The 21,600-nt window shown below is 44.0% G+C and overlaps 1 protein-coding gene across 1 annotated transcript in view; it reads right to left on the reverse strand.

Moving 5' to 3' along the window:
* The window catches only part of MPZL1 (myelin protein zero like 1), a 63,148-nt gene extending 45,797 nt beyond the window's left edge, over positions 1–17,351 (reverse strand). Inside the window, exon 1 of the mRNA XM_050768356.1 lies at positions 17,129–17,351. Within this exon, the coding sequence (XP_050624313.1) occupies positions 17,129–17,219 (91 nt within the window). The 5' untranslated portion in view covers positions 17,220–17,351. The remainder of the gene's footprint in view (positions 1–17,128) is intronic.
* Between the last annotated feature and the right edge of the window lie 4,249 nt (positions 17,352–21,600).

Raw genomic sequence — 21,600 nt, forward strand, 5'->3', positions numbered from 1 at the left:
ACATCCCATGCTCATGGACAGGTAGAATTAATATTGTGAAGGCCAGGCACGGTGGCTCATGCCTGTAATCCCAGTACTTTGGGAGGCCAAGGTAGGAGGATCACGAGGTCAAGAGATCGAGACCACCCCAGCCAACATGGTGAAACCCTGTCTCTACTAAAAATACAAATATTAGCTGGGCTTGGTGGCGTGTGCCTGTAGTCCCAGCTACTAGGGAGGCTGAGGCAGGAGAATCACTTGAACCTGGGAGGTAGAGGTTGCTGTAAGGCAAGATTACGCCACTGCACTCCAGCCTGGCGGCAGAGCAAGACTCTGTCTCAAAAACAACAACAACAACAAAATTGTGAAAATGACGATACTGCCAAAAACAATCTACAAATTCAACACAGTTCCCATCAAAATACCTCCATCAGTCTTCACAGAACTAGAAAAAACAATTCTAAAACTCATATGGAGCCAAAAAAGAGCCTGCAAAGCCAAAGCAAGACTAAGCAAAAGGAACAAATCTGGAGACATCACATTACCTGATTTCAAACCATATTATAAGGCCATAGTCATCAAAGCAGCATGGCACTGTAATAAAAATAGGCACACAGACCAAAAGGAACAGAATAGAGAACCTAAAAATAAACCCAAATACGTACAGCCAACTGATCATTGGCAAAGCAAACAAAAACACCAAGTGGGGAAAGGACACCCTATTCAACAAATGGTGCCGGGATAATTGGAAAGTCACATGTAGGAGAATGAAACTGGATCCTCATCTCTCACCTTATATGAAAATAAACTCAAGATAGATCAAGGACTTAAATCTAAGACCTGAAACTATAAAAATTCTAGAAGAGAACATTGGAAAAACCCTTTGAGACATTGGCTTAGGCAAGGATTTCATGACCAAGAACCCAAAAGCGAATGTAATAAAAACAAAGATAAATAGCTGGAACTTAACTAAAGAACTTTTGTGTGGCAAAAGAACAGTCAGCAGAGTAAACGGACAACTCACAGAGTGACAGAAAATCTTCATAATCTATACATCTGATAAAGGATACTAATATCCAGAATCTACAACGAACTGAAAAAAATTAGCATGGAAAAAGGAATAATCACATCAAAAAGTGGGCTAAGGACATAAATAGACAACTCTCAAAAGATATACAAACGGCCAATGAACATATGAAAAAAAGCTCAACATCACTAACGATCAGGGAAATGTAAATGAAAATCATAATGCGTTATCACCTTACTCCTGCAAGAATGGCCATAATCAAAAAATCAAAAAATAGATGTTGGCATGGATGTGGCAAACAGAGAACACTTCTACACTGCTGGTGGGAATGTAAACTAGTACAACCACTATGGAAAACAGTGTGGAGATTCCTTAAAGAAGTAAAAGTAGAACTACCATTTGATACAGCAATCCCACTACTGGGTTTCTACCCAGAGGAAAAGAAGTCATTATATGAAAAAGACACTTGCACACACGTTTATAGCGGCACAATTTGAAACTACAAAAATGCAGAACCAACCCAAATGCCCATCAATCAATGAGTGGATAAAGAAACTGTGGTTCAAGCAATTCTCCTGCCTCAGCCTCACAAGTAACTGGGATTACAGGTGTCCACCACCAAGATTTTTTCATATTTTTTTTTTTTTGTAGAGAAAGGGTTTCGCCATGTTGGCCAGGGAGTGCAGGAGTCAAGATCGTGCCACTGCACTCCAGCCTGGGTGACAGACCAAGACTCTGTTTCAAAAAAAAAAAAAAAAAAGGAAGCTGTGATATATATATATGATGGAATACTACTCAGCCATAAAAAGGAATGAATTAATGGCATTCACAGCAACCTGAATGAGACTGGAGACTATTATTCTAAGTGAAGTAACTCAGGAATGGAAAACCAAAAATCATATGTTCTCACTCATAAGTGGGAACTAAGCTATGAGGATGCAAAGCATAAGAATGATACAATGGACTTTGGGGACTCAGGGGAAAGGGTGAGAAGGGGGTGAGGGATAAAAGACTACCAATTGTGAGCAGTGCATTCTGTTTGGGTGATGCATGCACCAAAATCTCACAAATCACCACTAAAGAACTTACTCATGTAAGTTCATGGGTGGGAGGGCTGGGTGGGGCACGGGGGAGAGCAGTGGACCAAGAAACTATCTCTGGGAGGCAGGGAGGTGGCAGGAGGCAAGACTTCATGTGAGCTGAGGCTCCAAGCCTCTGTGCATACTCCACTGCTTCATCCACTTTCCCATGGAAAATATAAATTGAGAGATAAAATAATTAAGAATTTTAAGACAATCACTGTAGAACATTAAACCTCAAGTTGGTTGTGAGTGCAAGGCCCATGTTACTGGTTGCATGCCTATAAAATCATTAAAAATTCTGCAAAATGTTCTCACAAAATGTCTGATTTGAGTGATAAAACTTATTAGTAGGCCAGACACAGTGGCTCACGCCTATAGTCCCAGTACTTCGGGAAGCCAAGGCAGGTGGATTGCTGGAGCCCAGGAGTTTAAGACCAGCCTGGGCAACATGGCAAAACCCCATCTCTATAAAAAGTACAAAAATTAGCCAGGCATGGTGGTACATACCTGTAGTCCCAGCTGCTAGGGAGGCTACGGTGGGAGGATCACTTGAGCCCAGGAGCTGGAGGCTGCAGTGAACTGAGATCATGCCACTGCACTCCTGCCTCGGTGAAAGCGTGAGACCCTATCTCAAAACAAAACAAAACAAAACAAAAACAAAAAACGCAAAAATACTTAACTATAATCTACCAACTGAATGAACTGAAAAACATATTTCTCTGTCACATTTATAATTCTATATCCTAGCAAATAAAGTACACGTGGTTTAAAGTTACCACTACTACCACTATCACTATCTGACAGGAGAAGTTTCGATGGAGTGGCAGAGGCAGCTGAGGGATGGCTGGACAGAAGAAAGTGGGAAGGGAGGGTGTACATACAAAGAAAGGAGTATAGTCCATTTTTGTAAAAATTTGCTAAGAGTTACAGCCCAGAAATGTAGCTAAAGAGGATTGTAGAACCAACAGAAGGCTTTTAAGATTAGAAATTCTAGCTCACGTTTGTATTGTAGTAAGAATGATCTAAAGAGGGCAATTATTAAAGCAACAAATGCTTCAGGATGTAAAAAGAGACGGTAGGGTTTTCCCAAGGTTGTGGGATTGCCAAGTAAGTGCAATGATGGCACAGAAGGGCTGGGGAAGTAGGAGCCTTTACAAAGGAATGATTATAACAATGAACTATGGACTCCAAGTTGGAGCGGGAGAGGGAAGCAGCCAGGAAGTAACGAATGCAAAACAAAAGTAGGGAGGGATGGGAAGAGTTGATGAGTTCCAGAAACTCTCCTAGTGAAACTATAAAAGGAGATGGCGCTTGAAGGGTGGGATAAGATGTTGGAGTTGCTACATGTTCTGGTAATGAGGTTCTGAGCAGGTAAGAGGGGTAAGGAAAGAGAGCCAAAGTAGAGGTTTAGAGTAGTGACTGTAGTTAACAGGGATATGACAAATGAGGGGGCAAATCCAGACACTTTTGAGAGTGAGGTACAAAACAAAAGTTCTCTAGCTGTATTTCCCGTGTATATGGCTGCTTACCAGGCTCCCTCCCTGGGGCTTCTCTGGGTGTCATGGCAATGTTTAATGTTTATGGGAAGGCAGCACGTACAGAGAATTTGAGAGTTCAATTTCTACATCTGTATAAGGTAAACTACATATCTTAGAATTTTTGAAAGCTTTAATTATTATTGAAAAGTTCCAAAGCTCTTCTACTTAAAAACTTTCAATTAGCAAACGAACAAAGCATGGTAATACTCTGCACACCACCAAATTCATTCAACAAACACCTGAATTCCTTCTATGTCCCAGTCACTTTTCTAAATCCAGGGAGGTGAGGTAAGGAAAGGGAAGGATTCTAGGATGAAGACCAAATTTTTGGCTTGGCTGACTTGAGGGAAAGACAAACAGGACAGCAGCAAGCAATAACAATAGCGAGTGGCGTGCAGGAGGAAGCATCGTTTGAAGAGGAGAGATATATGGAGTTGAGTTCTGAGCATACAGAGTTTGAGGTGCCTCTGGACATTCAAATGGATATGTCCAGTGGTATGTAATGGTCAGTAGGTAAGATTCTGCAGTTCAGAGCACTGGGGATATATTTGGGAGTCACCATTTATTCAACAAATACGTAGCTGCCACATATTCGCTATCAACAAACAAAAATGGATGAAATTACCAAAGATAAGCATGCAGTGAGACTAGCAAAGGGCTGAGAGCAGAACCTGCCTAAGGAAAATCAACACTGGGGCACAGGTAGAGGATGAACACGTGAAGAAGACAGGGAAGGGAGATGAGAACCAGGAGTAATGTCACAAAGGCAAAGGAAATGAGATCAAAGTGGTCAACAATGTCAAGGAAAGCAAAAAGGTCTGGAAAGAAAAGGCTGAAACAGGTTAGTTGATTTGGCAATATCAGGTGCCCTTTATCAAAGTGTCAAATAGTGAGAGGAGGAGGAAGTCAGATAGCACCAAGTTGAGATGTGAAGAGAAAATGCTAAAATAGAGACAACAAAGAATAGATTTGTTTATGATCATGGGAAACCACAATTTGAGATCTCCACATATGGCTTCTCTTTTAAAATTCATTAGTTATTTCTGTGAAGTTGCTTTTTGTTAAGATTAACATTACAACTGGGGACTCTGAGTAATGCAGATTACGCTCCATTATAATGTAGGTGTGCCTTATCCAATCAGTTGAAGGTCTTAACAATAACAAAGACTGACCATCCCTGAAAAAGAAGGAATTCTGCCAGCAGAAGGCCTTTGGACTTGAAATGCAACTTTTCCCTAGGTCTCCAGCCTGCCAGCCTACCCTACAGATTTAGGACTTACCAAGCCTCCACAATCATGTGAGCCAATTCCTCTCTTTCTATCTATCTATCTATGCCAGCAAAATATAGATAGGTTATCCATCTATATTTATATAAAGAAAAAGAGAATGCACACACATGCACATCCTGCTGGTTCTGTTTCTCTGGAGAACCCTAATTTTGGTATTGAGAGTGGCTCTAAAGGAGTAGAATCTTAAGGATGAGTTCTCTGAATTGATTCTAGGCTTTCAGGACTTGGCTCTCTAATGGATTAAAGGACACTACTTACTATTTCCAGTAGTAAAGAGTGCGCTTACGGGTATGATGTGGCAATAGAGATATGCAAAATATCGCCATTGGGTACTTTTAATCAAACACATATAAGAATACGGTTCTGGGTGACCACAAATACTATACCTTTAAAGATTTTTGTCAAACTAATGAGTATAATGAGATTTGTTGGTTACTCCTAATGGCAATGGACAAAGTGAGAAAAGAAATGGATGAGCTCAGGGATTCAGATTCCCAGCTTGAGCACTACATATCTGACCAGAAAACTTTATGTCTGAAAGATACCCTTATCTCCATTAGCCGCAGAGCTGAGATTGCTGAAAATCAAATCCAGAATCTTATTCTGCAAATGACTGAACAACAGCACAAATTGAATTCCCAACCTCTGCAGGGTGTCTACTACTAAAGTGAGGGCATTGATTGGGAAAGAATGGGATCCTGAATACTGGAATGGAGAAACGTGGGAACTCCCTTATGGAGCTGGAAACATTGAATCCCTAAATTCTTATGAGTCTTCTTTGCCAGTGGAAGCAGCCATCCACCCACATCTGAGGAGATTAAACCTGCTGTGCCTGAGGAAACTTTAACAGCCTCCCCTGAGGCAGCTGCATTGCAAGACACTGCTGATTCTCCTCAGGACCTACCCCCAACACCTCTCTTTGCTTCTAGATCTATAACTAGACTTAAGTCTCAGGAGGCTCCCAAAGGTGAGGTACAAAGTGTGAACCATGAAGGTGTACATACTCTAAAAAAAGACTTGATTTTTCTAATTTATATAAACAGAAATTTGGGGAATATGTGTGGAAATGGGTATTAAGGGTATGGGATCATGGTAGAGGGAATGTCAAGTTGGGTTAGACCAAATTTACTGATATGGGCCCACTAATTACAGATTCTGCATTTAATGTTGCAACTCAGGGAGTTAGAAAGTGCTCTAACAGTTTGGTTTGCTGGCTGAAACATGGACCAAAATGTGGCCCTCAGTAAATGAACTTGAAATGCCAGGCCTGCCTCGGCTTACTCTGAAGGAAGGCATTCAAAGGTCTAGGGAGATTGGAATGTTACAGTGGGTTTATCTTTTAAGATCTACTTACTCACCTGTGAGTGTCCAGAGGACGTTATCTTTTTTTTTTTTTTTTTTTTTTTTTTTGTGAAAGAGGGTCTTGCTCTGTTGCAGGCTACAGTGAAGTGGCTCAATCATAGCTCACTGCAGCCTTGAGCTCTTGGGCTCAAACAATCTTCCTGCCTCAGTCTTTCATGCAGCTAGGACTACAGGCTCACACCACTAAGCCTGGCTTTTTTTTTTTTTTTTGACAGAGTCTCACTCTGTCACCCAGGGTGGAGTGCAGTGGCACTATTTCAGTTCACTGCAACCCCACCTCCTAGATTCAAGCCATTCTTGTGCCCCAGTCTCCTGAGTAGCTGGGATTATAGGCAAGCATCATCACACCCAGCTGATTTTTGTATTTTTAGTAGAAACGGGGTTTTGCCATGTTGGCCAGGCTGGTCTCAAACTTCTGACCTCAAGTGATCCACCCATCTCAGCCTCCCAACATGCTGGGATTACAGGCATAAGCCACCATGTCCAGCCAGAGAACACAACTTTCACCACATGACTGTGAAAAGCAGATCTGTGAGGGGATTCCCAGCATTTTAAAAGAACTTTGTGACACTCTTATCTATAGTCTAGAACTTACAGTGGGAACTGCTGTCACTAAACTGGGAAACATAAATGCAGTGGGAATAATTAGATCGTAGGATGACAGGGGCCAAGTGGCAGCACTGAACTTCTAAAAGCAAGGTAGGCATGACTACCATGATGGACAGCAGAGTCAAGGCACAGTTCGAAGTCTGATTCTCACAGATCTATGGCACTGATCGGTTGGTCATGGTATTCCTACAAGTGAAATAGATAGGAAGCCTACTAAATGGGGAAGCCTACTAAATTCTTACTTGACCTATATAAGCAGAAAAGTTCTAGGGCAAGTGAACAAAAATCTAATGTGAATCATAAAAACAGAAAGTCAGGACCCTTCAATCAATTCGCAAACTTGTGCCAGTTCACAGATTTAGAATTCCTTGAATAAAACACAGGCTGAGTCCAAAGTAGCATAAATATCTAAAGGAGTTTCAATGAACGCTCTTAAGTGGAAAGCACATTAGCTTTATTGACCAAAACATTTACAGAATTAAAACGACTTTGGGAGGCCAAGGCAGGCAGGTCACCTGAGGTCAGGAGTTCAAGACCAGCCTTGTCAACATGGCGAAATCCCATCTCCACAAAAATTAGCCAAGTATGGCAGTGCATGCCTGTAATCCCAACTACTCGGGAGGCTGTGGCAGGAAAACTGCTTGAACCCAGGAAGCAGAGGTTGTGATAAGCCGAGGGCACACCACTGCACTCTAACCCGGGCAACAGAGCTAGACTCATCTCAAAAAAAAAAAAAAGGAACTAAAATGAGCTGGGTTTGACACACCTATAGTCCCAGTTACTTGGAGGCCGAGACAGGAGGATCACTTGAGCCCAAAAGTTTGAGGCTACAGGGAACTTTGATCATACCTGTGAATAGCCAGCCACTGCACTCCAGCCTGATCATCATAGTGAGACCGCATTTCTAAAAATGAAAAAATAAAGAACTAAACTGTATTTTGTAGTTTTTTGTTTGTTTTTGGGACAGGGTCTCCCTCTGTCACCCAGGCTGGAGTGCAGTAGCGTAAACATGGCTTACTTCAGCCTCCATTCCTAAGTAATCTTCCCAAAGATGGGGTTTTGCCATGTTGCCCAGGCAATATTTTGTAGTTCTTAGTACTTACTAGAAGGAAATTTCTGAGATAAGATATTGTACAGGCCAGCAAGCTAATCAAAAATCCTTAAGGCCAGGTGTATTTCAGAATATAGAATTTTTCGGATTTTAAAAAATTAATACAATACCTATATTATATGTTACGTAATAGTCCCAACAGAGTATAGGGCAGCATCCCACAATCAAACATATTAATATCTCTGTGGTAAAAAATACAATTAATCATACCAAATAGGATCACAGTTGTAAACAGTATCTTATTACTCCAGGTTGAATTTTGCAGCCAAAGAATTTGTATCAAGCTTAGGAAAAAACTTAATTTTCAAAGTTTTTATGGCTTTGGAGTTACAGATAAAAAAACTGTGGACCTATAATTTGTTTTTTGGTTTATTTTTACTTTGTAAAGATGGGGTCTTGCTATTTTGCCCCAGCCAGTCTTGAACTCCTGTCCTTACGTGATCCTCCTGCCTCCTTAGCCTCCTTAGCATTTTCTGATCCTTTTTCTTTTTTTGAGACACAGTTTCACTCTGTCACCCAGGCAGGAGTGCAGTAGCACAATCTCGGCTTACTGCAACCTCCGTCTCCCAGTTTCCAGTGATTCTCGTGCCTCAGCCTCCCAGATAGCTGGGATAACAGGTGCGTGCCACCACATCCAACTAATTTTTTGCATTATTAGTAGAGATGGGGTTTCATCATGTTGGCCAGGCTGGTTTCAAACTCCTGCCCTCAAGTGATTCGTCTGCCTCGGCCTCCCAAAGTGCTGGGATTACAGGCGTGAGCCACTGCACCTGGCCCATTTTCTGGTCTTAAATCCATATTATTCAACTTGATTATAAATTAGCATCACCTCTGTTCATTATTAATCCATTCACCAATTTCTTTAGTGTGCAAGATTCAGCAAGCCTCACTGGAGTTCTAAATTTGCAGTCACTGAAGAAAAAAAGAAGAATTAAATTCCTAATAGCTGAAAATGATCAAGACTCAAAGTTCCCAAGAGTTAACAGACAAGTGCTAGACCTCTGACTTGTGGCAGATAACATGGCTACAGAACCTCTGTCAATGGGGCAGAGGAGCCAAGAAGAGGTACAAGTGAGGAGTCTCTGGTTTGGATGCCTGGGCCTGTTTGGACATTCTGTAGGGCAAGCATGCCAGGAGTCTAATTGCAAAAGGACCTGCACAGCCTCCAGAGAAGAATTCATCTCAAAGGAAGAGAGTCAAGGCTTAGTGGCTTCTTCCACAGGTCATGTTAGCTAATGAGGGGCAAGGAACCATTCTGAGCCCAGTATGGTACCAGACACTCAGTATAATGGATTCATGCTTGTGCTCTTGATAGCAGGAGAGGTATGAGTGAGAAGAACCTACAAGAACCACATCAGCTGACGCGGTGGCTCACATCTGTAATCCCAACTCTTTGGGAGGCTGAGGCAGGTGGATCACCTGAGGTCAGGAGTTCAAGACCAGCCTGGCCAACATGGTGAAACCCTGTCTCTACTAAAAATACTAAAATTGGCCTGGTGTGGTGGCAGGAACCCATAATCCCAGCTATTCGGGAGGCTAAGACGGGAGAAAGGCTTGAACCAGGGAGGTGGAGGCTGCAAGTGAGTGGAGATCGTGCCACTGCACTCTAGCCTGGGCCGTATCGACTCTGTCTCAAAAAACAAAAAACAAACAAACAAACAAAAACCAACATCATTAAAAATCCCTGAGGAGCATTCAGAGTACTGGGTGGCACAAAGAGATTCTGCATGGTTGGTGAGGATGGCTTCAACACGGCAGCTTTATTTCTCTTTGACAGAGTCAACAGTATCGAGGCATGAGGGATCTTGGCACAAACAACATTACTCCAAAGAGGAAGAAATCTGGATGCCCCAGGACAGCTAAAAAGCCACTCTGTAAACACTTAAGATATTCCAGAATCTTCCCCAAAATGTTTAGAGACTTTGAAGAAAAAATTCCATAATATAGGAGAGTGGTTGCAAACATGTGCTTTGGAGTCTCAACTCTACCATATATTAGCTGTGTGATCTTAGACAAGTTACACAATCTCTCTGAAACTTAGTCTTCTTATCTATAAAATTAATAAAAAATAATTACTGCACAGAGCTGTAAGGAGTATGTAAGTAAATTGCTTAGCAGAGGCGTGGCACATAGTCAAGCACTCAATAAATGAGAGCAGAGCAGAAGATATAACATGAACCTAGTTCTATGCCCTAACTTCTAAGGGCTAAGAAACAGAAAAGGGAGAGGGAGAAGTGAAGACATCTCCGTAACTGCTCACTCACTCTCTTTCTTTGCCCTTTTCAGACATTTAGGAGATTTCAAATATTTGCATTTTACTACATTTCTCTTAGGAACCTGAGTCTTCTATCTATGCTTCCTATTCCTCAGCAACACCCTTTGGAAGAACGTATACAGCAATGATAACCTGGACTTGACTAGAGAATAACTATTAGACACTGTCTGGCCACAGGGTCACTGGGTTCTCATTGAAGCTAAAGTGACAAGACAACACCTTATAACTTTTCATCTTTTCAAGTTTACCAAGTGTTATCTGGAAGAAGCACATGATTATGTTAAATTTATATAACTTCACATTGTAAACTTAATGTTTGGAGAGAAAAGAACACATTTCTGAATTTTAATAACAGCGTCTTTTTTTTTTTTTTCTTTTGAGACAGGATGTCACTCTATCACCCAGGCTGGAGTGCAGTGGCATGATCTCAGCTCACTGCAACCTCTGCCTCCCAGGCTCAAGTGATTCTCATGCCTCAGTCTCCCGAGTAGCTGGGATTATAGGCATGCGCCACCACGCCCAGCTAATTTTTTTTATTTTCAGTCAAGATGGGGGTTTTATCATGTTGTCCAGGCTGGTCTTGAACTCCTTAGCTCAGGCAATCCATCTGCCTCAGCCTCCCAAAGTGTTGGGATTACAGGCATGAGCCACCACGCCCGGCCGATAACAGCATCTTTTATTTATTTATTTATTTATTTATTTTGAGACAGAGTCTTGCTCTATTGCCCAGGCTGGAGTGCCGTGGCCGGATCTCAGCTTACTGCAAGCTTCGCCTCCCGGGTTTACGCCATTCTCCTGCCACAGCCTCCCAAGTAGCTGGGACTACAGGCGCCTGCCACCTCGCCCGGCTAGTTTTTTTAATTTTTTTTTTTTTTATTTTTTAGTAGAGACGGGGTTTCACTGTGTTAGCCAGGATGGTCTTGATCTCCTGACCTCGTGATCTGCCCGTCTCGGCCTCCCTAAGTGCTGGGATTACAGGCTTGAGCCACCGCGCCCGGCACAGCATCTTTTAAAATGCACATAATAAACTCCCTAGATCTCCAAGTAGAATATCAGGGTCCCAGTATAAAAAAATGTTCATTGCAAGTTCATCGAGGTTTGTTCAGTTGGTTGCAGCATGCTCCTAACAAAACTTAAGTCACGGATTTCATTCTATGGGGCAATCTTATCTGCAATACAGAGGATAGGCAAAGACATACTGCCATTTCTAACCCCAATCAATTAAACCTAAGTACTGAATTCAATGTATCACTGTTGCTAAAAAACTACTCAAGCTCTATGTTCTGACAGTAAGATCAGAGGTATCAAAAGGTATCACATCTAGAGACTCTGAGTTTAGAAGAAAAAACCTACTGAAGGAGGATTTATCAATGAAATCATCTTGGATAAAGGCCTAATGGGATCAAGAAAAAATTATAAGTGAATAAAAAATTACAGTAGCCACATGCATTGAAAGACAATGAATAGGTTGGGCACGGTGGCTCATGCCTATAATCCTAGCAGTTTGGGAGGCCGAGGCGGGTGGATCACCTGAGGTAAGGAGTTCGAGAGCAGCCTGGCCAACATGGTGAAACCCCATCTCTACTAAAAATACAAAAAAAAAAAAAAAAAAATTAGGGCCGGGCGCAGTGGCTCACGCCTGTAATCTCAGCACTTTGGGAGGCTGAGGCGGGTGGATCACCTGAGGTCAGGAGTTGGAGACCAGCCTGCCCAACATGGCAAAATTCTGTCTCTACTAAACATACAAAAAATCAGCCAGGCATGGTGGCAGGTGCCTGTAATCCCAGCTACTTGGCAGGCTGAGGCAGAAGAATCACTTGAACCTGGGAGGTGGAGGCTGCAATGAGCCAAGATCATGCCACTGCACTCCAGCCTGGGCAAGAGGAGCGAAACTGTCTCAAAAAAAAAAAAAAAAAAAAAAAATTAGGCGTGGTGGCTTATGCCTGTAATCCCAGTTACTCAAGAGGCTGAGGCAGGAGAATCACTTGAACCTGGGAGGCAGAGGTTGCTGTGGGCCGAGATTGCACACTGCACTCCAGCCTGGGTGACAAAACGAGACTCTGTCTCCAAAAAAAAAAAAAAAGTGATAATGAATAAATAAAGGGGTTTAAAGGCAAAGATATAAATATCCCAGGAGACAACTACGATTTATCAATTTATGCACTATGGTGAACGGAGTCGACTGACCTCTGCTTTCTTACAGCAGCAAAAATTCCAAAGACTTTTGTCTGGACTCTAGGGCACTGCTAATGTCAAAAGACTTAGCAAAGTAAGAGTGGAAAAGGAAAAAAGGAATATCACTCAAGATACATGAAGGCTTAATATCACCAGCCTTAGGGGTTAAGTCTCAGAGCCATATGACACTTGAGACCTCAGGAGATGCTTCTAGTTCTTCTAATAACTATATTGCCTTCGATGGGGCTAAAGACTAATTTATAACAAATTATATGCCAAAGCTTACCATTTTACTCTCCCTTTTAAAATGACATCTGTGGTCTTAGAGAGCAAGATTAGAAATCTTTCCAAGGTTGAGGTACACATGAGATGTCTTACACAAATAATTCAAATTCTCAGATAAAAGATACAACTCAAAAACACTCAGGCTCCAGTTAGAAGGCTGTAATTATCCAGAAAAGACGTGATTGTGGCTGTACTATATTAGCTTCGGTGCGGATGCAAAGGGGATGGTGAGAAATATTTAGGAGGTACACCAGCATCTACTGGCTGGAGGAGAAACAGCAATATTTCTGAAAAGCTGTTTTTCCCAATTAAATCACATTTTTAAAACTCAGTGGGAAAGATCAACCTTTAAAGAAATCCTACAATATATCCCTTGTAAGTTTTAAAAATATCTTGTAACACAAATAAGATGTTCCATTTTTTAAAAATTTGCTGCAAATTATCATATTAAATCAATCATATTTTCTTAAAAGTTATGACTGTCGGGAATTTAATCTGTCCTTTGGCATTATTTATTTGAGTAGATGTTTCCTGTCTGTCACTTCTCACTAGCATCTAGGCTCCCGGCTGCATCCCATACATAAACAGTGCCTGGTGCCTAGTAGGTGTTCATTTAAGTTGAATAATAAATTAGACTTAGTAAAAACACAAATTTGCATTTTATGTACTTTTGCATATAGCTGTCTTTCACTTAATATTTATCTTTTTCTTTTGGCAGCATCTAAGCCTAGTGGATATCCTGGAGTTGGAGTAAACAAAAATATATTTTATAGGACTAAGTTTCTATTTTACTATCCCGACTAGTAAACAAGTAAAAGGCCAAGGGAACTGATAATGAGAAATAATCAAGCAATGTTCACATTTGGGAAAAATTCTTCTTGCATAAACACATATTGAGTACCTACTTATACCATGCTAAATCATAACTACATATTGCAAACTCCTACCAAACTGTTGTCAAGACATGCCTATGCCTCACTGCCATTTAACAAATATTTTTAGCATCTACCATATCCACTATGTTAAGCACTAGGAAACTTCTATGAGCAAGACAGATGCTTTGTCTGTCCTAGATTCTGATGGAGGAAAAAAAAGAGAAGAAAAACCAAATAGAAATTACAATAAGGAGGTAAACAGCAAACCAGCAAAGAGTAACAGGTAAGTATCCTAGAATAAGGTGGTCAGAGAGGTCTCCCTAAAGAAGTGAAACTTAGGTTAAAGCCTCCATGATGAAAGGGAGCCAGCCCTGGGCAACATCAGAATAGCTAGTTCAAAGGCCTGAGGTGGGATGGGCGTCACAGAGCAGAAAGATGGCAGGGTGGCTTGAATATAGTGAGAAGGGGGTGGTGGGTGGTACAAGTTGAGGTTACAGAGGTAGGCAGAAACCAGATCACAAAGAGCTTTTTAAGCTATGGGAAGTGTAGATTTCATTCCAAGTGCAATGGGAAGCCATTAAGGATTTTAAACAAGAAAGCAACATGATCTGATTTGCATTTTAACAAAATCATTCTTGCAGTTTTGTAAAGAATGAATTAAAAAGAACCAAGCGGGGTACTGGGCGTGGTGGCTTATGCCTGTAATCCCAGCACTTTGGGAGGCACTTGAGGTCAGGAATTCCAGACCTGGCAAACATGGTGAAACCCTGTCTCTACTAAAAATAAAAAAATCAGCCAGGTGAGGTGGCTCACGCCTGTAATCTCAACACTTTGGGAGGCCAAGGTGGGGGGATCACGAGGTCAGGAGTTCGAGATCAGCCTGGCCAACACTGTGAAACCCAGTTTCTACTAAAAAATACAAAAATTAGCCAGGCATGGTGGCATGCACCTGTAGTCCCAGCTACTTGGGAGGCTGAGGCACAAGAAGAATCACTTGAATCTGGGATATGGAGGTTGCAGTGAGCTGAGATTGCACCACTGCATTCCAGCCTGGGCAAGACAGAGCAAGACTCCATAACCAAAAAAAAAAAAAAAAAAAAAAAAAAAATCCCAGAGGGGGAAAAAGAGGAAGAACAGCTGGGAGGCTATCACAGTAACATAGGCAAGAAATGATGGTGACTTTGACTAAAAGGCTAGGAGTGGAGGTAGAAAAAACATCAATTCCAGATGCATTTTAAAGACGGGAGAACTGATTGGATGTGAAGGACAGGGAAGAATCAGGCATGGACCCTAGGTTTCTGGCCTGCACAATTAGATGTATGCAGGTTCCATTTACTGAAATGGATGGTACAAATTATGGAGATTTAGTCCTCATATACTGTGTGCTCATTTCAATTGCCAAATTCAGTGAATTCTTATCACATTTAATCTCTCTTCATCTGACAATGCTGAAATACCAAACTCGCCTGGTTTTTCTCTTAGTCACAGAGCCTCTTTCTCAGGTTTCATATACCCCAGAACTCTGTCCTTGGCTCTCTGCGATGTTCTTCAGTGCATTTTCCCTGGATGACCTCATCCAAACAATCCAAGCTTTAACTATTAGCCACGTAATTCTCCAAATCTCCATTTCCAACCAGAACTTTCTCCTCACCTCCAGAACTGTCTATCCAATTGTTTTCTGCCCATCTCCATTTGGCTGTCTTACCCGCATCTCAAACTCAACATGTTCAAAATTATCTCCATCATCTTCTTCCCCCAAGACTCCTATTTACCCATCTGTGAAAAGGCCAAAAATATGCCCAGCTTCCCAAGCCCAAAATCTATGATCATTTTATCCACCTCCTCTTTCAAGCCTGCATCAATGTTTCCAAGCTCTATCAAATGTACTTTCTTTTTTTTTTTTTTTTTTTTTTTTGAGACAGAGTCTCGCTTAGTCGCCCAGGCTGGAGTGCAATGGCGAGATCTCGGCTCACTGCAAGCTCCGCCTCCCGGGTTCACGCCATTCTCCTGCCTCAGCCTCCCGAGTAGCTGGAACTACAGGCGCCCGCCGCCTCGCCCGGCTAATTTTTTGCATTTTTAGTAGAGACGGGGTTTCACCGTGTTAGCCAGGATGGTCTCGATCTCCTGACCTCGTGATCCGCCCGCCTCGGCCTCCCAAAGTGCTGGGATTACAGGCGTGAGCCACCGCGCCCGGCCTCAAATGTACTTTCTAAGTGGCTCATGAATATGTGTCCTCTCTTCATGGCCCAATGCTTGAATTCAGATCTTCATCATCCTCCCCTGGATTATTACAATAGTCCTCTGCCTTCTCTGGCTTCAGCCTCACCCCACCCTAAGCCATCCTTCACATCTCAACAGACAGAGAAATCCTCATTGGATTAAGTGTGGCAGACAAGGCCTTTTGTAAGTTGGTGCCCTTGGCAGGCTCTCCTGCCTCAACTCCCACCATCCCCCTCATATACAGTCCAACCTCCCACTATACTGAACGACCAACAGGTTCATTCATAACTCTGTATGTACTTCTGCCCCTCCCCCATGCCTACTCAGTTTAAACTCCTTTCCTCCAGTAGCCTGAACTACAATCTGAGATAATGACCCTCCTTCAAGCTTCCACAGTACATCTTTACCAATGTGCTTCTGATCCTACACAGTGGCACACACCTGTAGCCCCAGCTGCTTGGGAGGAAAAGGCAGAAGAATCACTGGAGCCCAGGAGTTTCAGCTCCAGAGCAGCCTGGGCAATACAGTGAGACCCATCCTACCACCACCTGCCGCAGGGGAAAAAAAATAGACTTCTTATAGCACTTTTCACAGTGTTTCTCTCACTGAATTGCAAATTATTCAAAGGTGAGGACTCTCTTTCCTAGAGCAGCTTGGTGCTTAACACTTAAAAGGTGCTTGGTAAATGTTTGCTGAATAACTGTCTTGATAAAACTTGAGAAGCTTTCCTGTAAAAGATGAACTCTTATGTGCAGTATCCCTGACCAGAAAAACGGTGATTTGGCAACAATTTTAGATACAATAATTTTCTAAATTGAACCAATAACATCAGCTGTTGATTTGTACATATCAACATTCATCTTCATTACTAAAGAATTACGTCCAAGGTGTATGGGGCTATTACTCTAGTGACCTTTCCACTACTACTTAAATCTGAATGAGGGCTCACCGCAGCAGAACCAACCCCTACAAATGAAAAACGTGCGCCGCTCCCCCCGGACCGCCCCCCCGGGAAGGGCCCGCTCCCCCGGACCGCCCCCCGGGAAGGAGCAAGATAGAGCGCTCTCCCCTCCTCCTCCGCACTCGAGGATCCAGGAAGGGGAAGAAAGAGGCTCTGCGCCTTCCTGGCCGGTCGCGGGGGCCCGCGTTCCCCATGGGCTGGGTTCCCTCGGCCCCAGAGAGCGCAGGCCGCGCCCCCTCCCCACCTGGGGTCTCAGCACGCGCGCCTGGCCTGCGAGGGGCGTGTGCCGGGCCCGGGAGCCCCCCTCCCCGGCCCCAGCCCTGGTCCTGGCATCACTCACAGAGCCCGAGCGCCGCCGCCAGCACCGACCACAGCCAGCGACTACTGTCTGGGGCTGCAATCACCGCCCCGGCTCCGGTGGCCGCTGCCATCGTCCAACCGCTGCAGTTGCCGCCGCCGCGCCTCTAAGTCCCGGTCCCCGCTGAGGTTGGCTCGGCTTGGGGAAAACGGTTCTGATCTCTCCGCCACCCGCGCCGGGTGGCACCTCCACGCCGCGACGCCCTTTAAGGACGCGATTGGAGAGACAGTCTGTCCATCACCCGTCCACGGGGAAGGCCCCGCCTCCTCGGTCCCACCCAGGCGGCTTGGCCCCGCGCGGAGGCCGGGTCTGCAGCGGTCCCAGGCCGAGCCGAGCCCTCCGCCTGCCTGCGTGGCTGTCCGCCTGCGGGCCCAGCCAGCCAGCGTCTCCTTTGCCTTTCTCAGGGTCCAGTCCCATGGTCCTCTTCATTGTCTCTCCTCGCCACGGGTCTTTGCTGGGTACTAACCTCGCCTCCGCTTCAGCTCTTCTTGGTCTCTGCCGGCCTCACCTAACGAAAAAGAAGCAATTCATTTACCTTAAAAAGAAAGAAAAGACAGAATGAAAAATAGTGAGGCGTTCAATTGATGGGGGAGAGACTTCTAATTCAGTCGTGCAGGTGGAACACGTTCCCCTTGCCCTGTCCCCAAGGCCTGTCCTTTGCGTGGACTAGATAATGTATGTGTCGCAATTTGCGAAATCTGCTAGTTTAAAAAGAAGTCTCCATCTTGCCCTAACCTCCTCTTAGGAACCTCCCTCCTGGCTTCAGAAGGATGGGAATCTGGAACTCGGGTTTCCTACTACCTGGAAAACAAATAAAAATGCTTTTTGATTGTTTTGCTTTTGCATCTCAGTGTTCCTGTCTGTGTCCGTGAAAAATAGAATGCCGAAGTTCCCCGACACTGATTCTGAAGTGCCCTGCAGAAGTTCCCGACACTGATTGCTGGCCCTGCTCAACTTGGTTACCTTGGCCCAGAACAGTCTGCCACCTACGGGTTGTCCAATCAGTAGGGGAAGTATTTGGAAGGATTCTTATGAAAATGACTTACAAAAGGGAAAAATGGAGGGACAGGGGCACAAGAAAGATGAATGTGAAGGAGGAACAGGGAAGATTCAGGTGGGAGGCTGATACGGTGAGGAAGGGAAACAAGCTTTAGACAATTAGGACAAGAGCCGGGGAAGAGTATGGTGAGAACCCAAAATGCAACCTGTCACTTCAAGGTTTTGTCTAGGCCGGGCGCGGTGGCTCAAGCCTGTAATCCCAGCACTTTGGGAGGCCGAGGCGGGCGGATCACAAGGTCAGGAGATCGAGACCACAGTGAAACCCCGTCTCTACTAAAAATACAAAAAAAAATTAGCTGGGCGCGGTGGCGGGCGCCTGTAGTCCTAGCTACTCAGGAGGCTGAGGCAGGAGAATGGCGTGAACCCAGGAGGCGGAGCTTGCAGTGAGCCGAGATCGCGCCACTGCACTCCAACCTGGGCAACAGCGTGAGACTCCGTCTCAAAAAAAAAAAAAAAAAAAAAAAAAAAGGTTTTGTCTAAGGTCAGTCTTAACAATGCCATTCCTGATAGCTGTGCTGTTTTAGCTAACACTGTAGTACAGCAAAATTATAAGAACATTAGAAAAAAAACTAAAAAAAAATACCAGAACCACTTCGCCCTATTTCTCTCGGCAGATCCTTTTGAAGTGTGTCTTACATGCCATAGGTTGGAAAAGATACCAATGCATTAATTGAACCATGGATGTAGAACGCCTGGGCTTTACTCTCAAGAAGCACATCCTCTACTAGGGGTACACAAACAAGTACTCGAGTAAAAATGAGGGCTGGGCGCGGTGGCTCACACTTGTAATCCCAGCACTTCGGGAGGCCGACGCAGGCAGATCACGAGGTCATGAGTTCGAGACCAGCCTGGCCAACGTGGTGAACCTGTCTCTACTAAAAGATACAAAAAAATTGGCCGGCCATGGTGGCGCGCTGCCCGACTATACCCAGCTACTCGGGTGACTGGGGCAGGAGAATCGCTTGAACCTGGGAGGCGGAGGCTGCAGTGAGAGAAGATCACGTGCCATTGCACTCCAGCCTGGGCGACAGGGCGAGACTCCGTCTCTACTAAAAATACAAAAACTTACCTGGCGTGGTGACGGGGGCCTGTAGTCCCAGCTACTCGGGAGGCTGAGGCAGGAGAATGGCGTGAACCCGGAAGGCGGAGCTTGCAGTGAGCCGAGATCGCGCCACTGCACTCCAGCCTCGGCGATAGAGCCAGACTGCGTCTCGGAAAAAAAAAAAAAAAGCGGGGTGGGAAGAGTGAATAAGGATGAAACCCAAAGCCAGCAGAGACAGTGACACTCGGCAGTGTTTAAAGCTTCTCTGCTGATTGTGATGTACCTCAGCCACATATACCTTGCTCTCCCAAAATCCACTGGCCCAAGAAGCATCTAGAAAGATTCACCAAGGATGAATAAAGTTCACCAGAGAGAAAACAGGAAAAGAAAAAGAAAACTCAGAGAACCGATGAATAAAAGTTCACCAGAGAGAAAACAGGAAAAGAAAACTCAGAGAACCGAGAAAACAGGAAAAGCACACTCATCGAGAAATGAAACCACCTACCAAGTGTGAGAAACATCAGGTTTGCAACTTGAGGGGAGTGAGGGGAGGAGGGGAAGACAGAATGCCAGGAAAGGAGGCTGCGGTCATATTTTGAAGAGCCTTGAGTTGTTTTTTCTGGAGGCAGTGGAGAGTGGTGAAAGGGGTGTAGGAAGTTCAGATCTGTGTTTTTAAAAGGTAACCACTGCAGCAGGGCAAGAATGAAGAGGGCAGGAAATAAGGTATTGACAGTGGGGATAAGAAGACAGGATTTGAGAGACATTTCACAAAAAGAACTACAGGACTGGATGTAAATTGGATGAGAATATAATGAAGAGAAAAAGAGTCTCAATTTCTAGCCTGTCTATCCTTGTCTTCAAGATCTGTTGCCAGAGGAAAACTGGAATGTGAGTGTTGTTCCAGGAACCCTGAGAATTTGACTCCTCACAGATAACAATCAGACAGATTCAAAGAGGAATCCCGGGCCACCTTGAGAAAGATTTGCCTGAAGCCAAATCAGTTTCACAAAGAATGTCTTAATCCAGAAGCATTGTTGCTAGAAAATTTTGAAAATTGAAAAATTAGAGTTCTAGTGTCTCCTGCCCCTGGGCACAGAGACACCAATTCGGGGGAACAAGGGTAAAAGGGTCCTTAGGGAGGTGTTAATTCTTACAGGAGAAGGCTGTGTTGCCAGACTTCTAAATTCACTGTAGCTGGGATAGAATTTTCCTCAAGATACACTGTCTTCCTGGGCCCTGCAACCATCTGTGTACTGCATCTGCTTCACAAGGACCTAATTCTAGGGAAGCATGTGCCTGGACAGATAGCGCAGGCCTTTCTGCTACCAAATAAGGATGTTTCCCACTGTCAATGAAGCAATCGATATTCTGAGTTTTGTTATTGTCAGTCTTTCTGCATCATTGTTATGACAGTCAAATGAAATACTCAAGTATTTGGTCTGCCGAGAAAAAGACAAGTTCCTTTTAATGATTAGAGAGAAGTAGAAGTTGGGGGAAAAAAACCTAAAATGATAATAGCGATAGTAAATTCAAATGGGAAAAGAGAGCGAGCAGGGACACTTCTTGAGACTGAGGCTTTCAGATATCTGAAGTGGTTACATTATTTTCTCTAACCAGTTATATTCTATGGCTTCCTCATTTTAAGGAGAAAAGCAGTATAAACTTCTTAGGTGTCCAGGGCATATTTTTTTCCAGTTAGATTTTGATGAATACACAATCCTGGCAATCTAGAACTTGTTAACATTGTACAGGGTATTCTTATCCTCCCTCCTTTCCTGGAGCCCTAAGAACTGAAGACTCAAGTTAGGGCAGTTTGAAATGAAACAAAGAAGGGTGAAGACAGTGCTAGATTTTCTATAATTTTCTGTTGTCAAACCATAGGAAGAAAGTTGACAGTTTGAAGTCGGCCACACAGTACTTGTCGTTAAATGTTTGTTGAAAAATGAGCAGGCCGGACGCGGTGGCTCACGCCTGTAATCCCAGCACTTTGGGAGGCCGAGGCGGGCGGATCACGAGGTCAGATCCAGAACAGCCTCGACCACATGGCGAAACACCCCGCTCCGCCCCCACCGCCCCGTCTCTGCTAAAAATACATTTGGTGCCGGCCTTTTGTAATTCCAGCTACTGGGGAGGCTGAGGCGGGAAAATTGCTTGAACCCGGGAGGCGGAGGTTGCAGTGAGCTGAGATTGCGCCACTGCACTCCAGCCTGGGTGACAGAGCAAGATTTCTGTCTCGGAAAAAGATAAAAAAGAATGAGCAATGAATGAATGAACAAACCGATGAATGCATGACACATGAAATAAAATTAATGAATGGGTCTATTTAGGATAGTCACTCTGTCTACTCGTTTCC

Source organism: Macaca thibetana, chromosome 1 (assembly GCF_024542745.1).
Source record: "Macaca thibetana thibetana isolate TM-01 chromosome 1, ASM2454274v1, whole genome shotgun sequence".
Taxonomy (NCBI): domain Eukaryota; kingdom Metazoa; phylum Chordata; class Mammalia; order Primates; family Cercopithecidae; genus Macaca; species Macaca thibetana.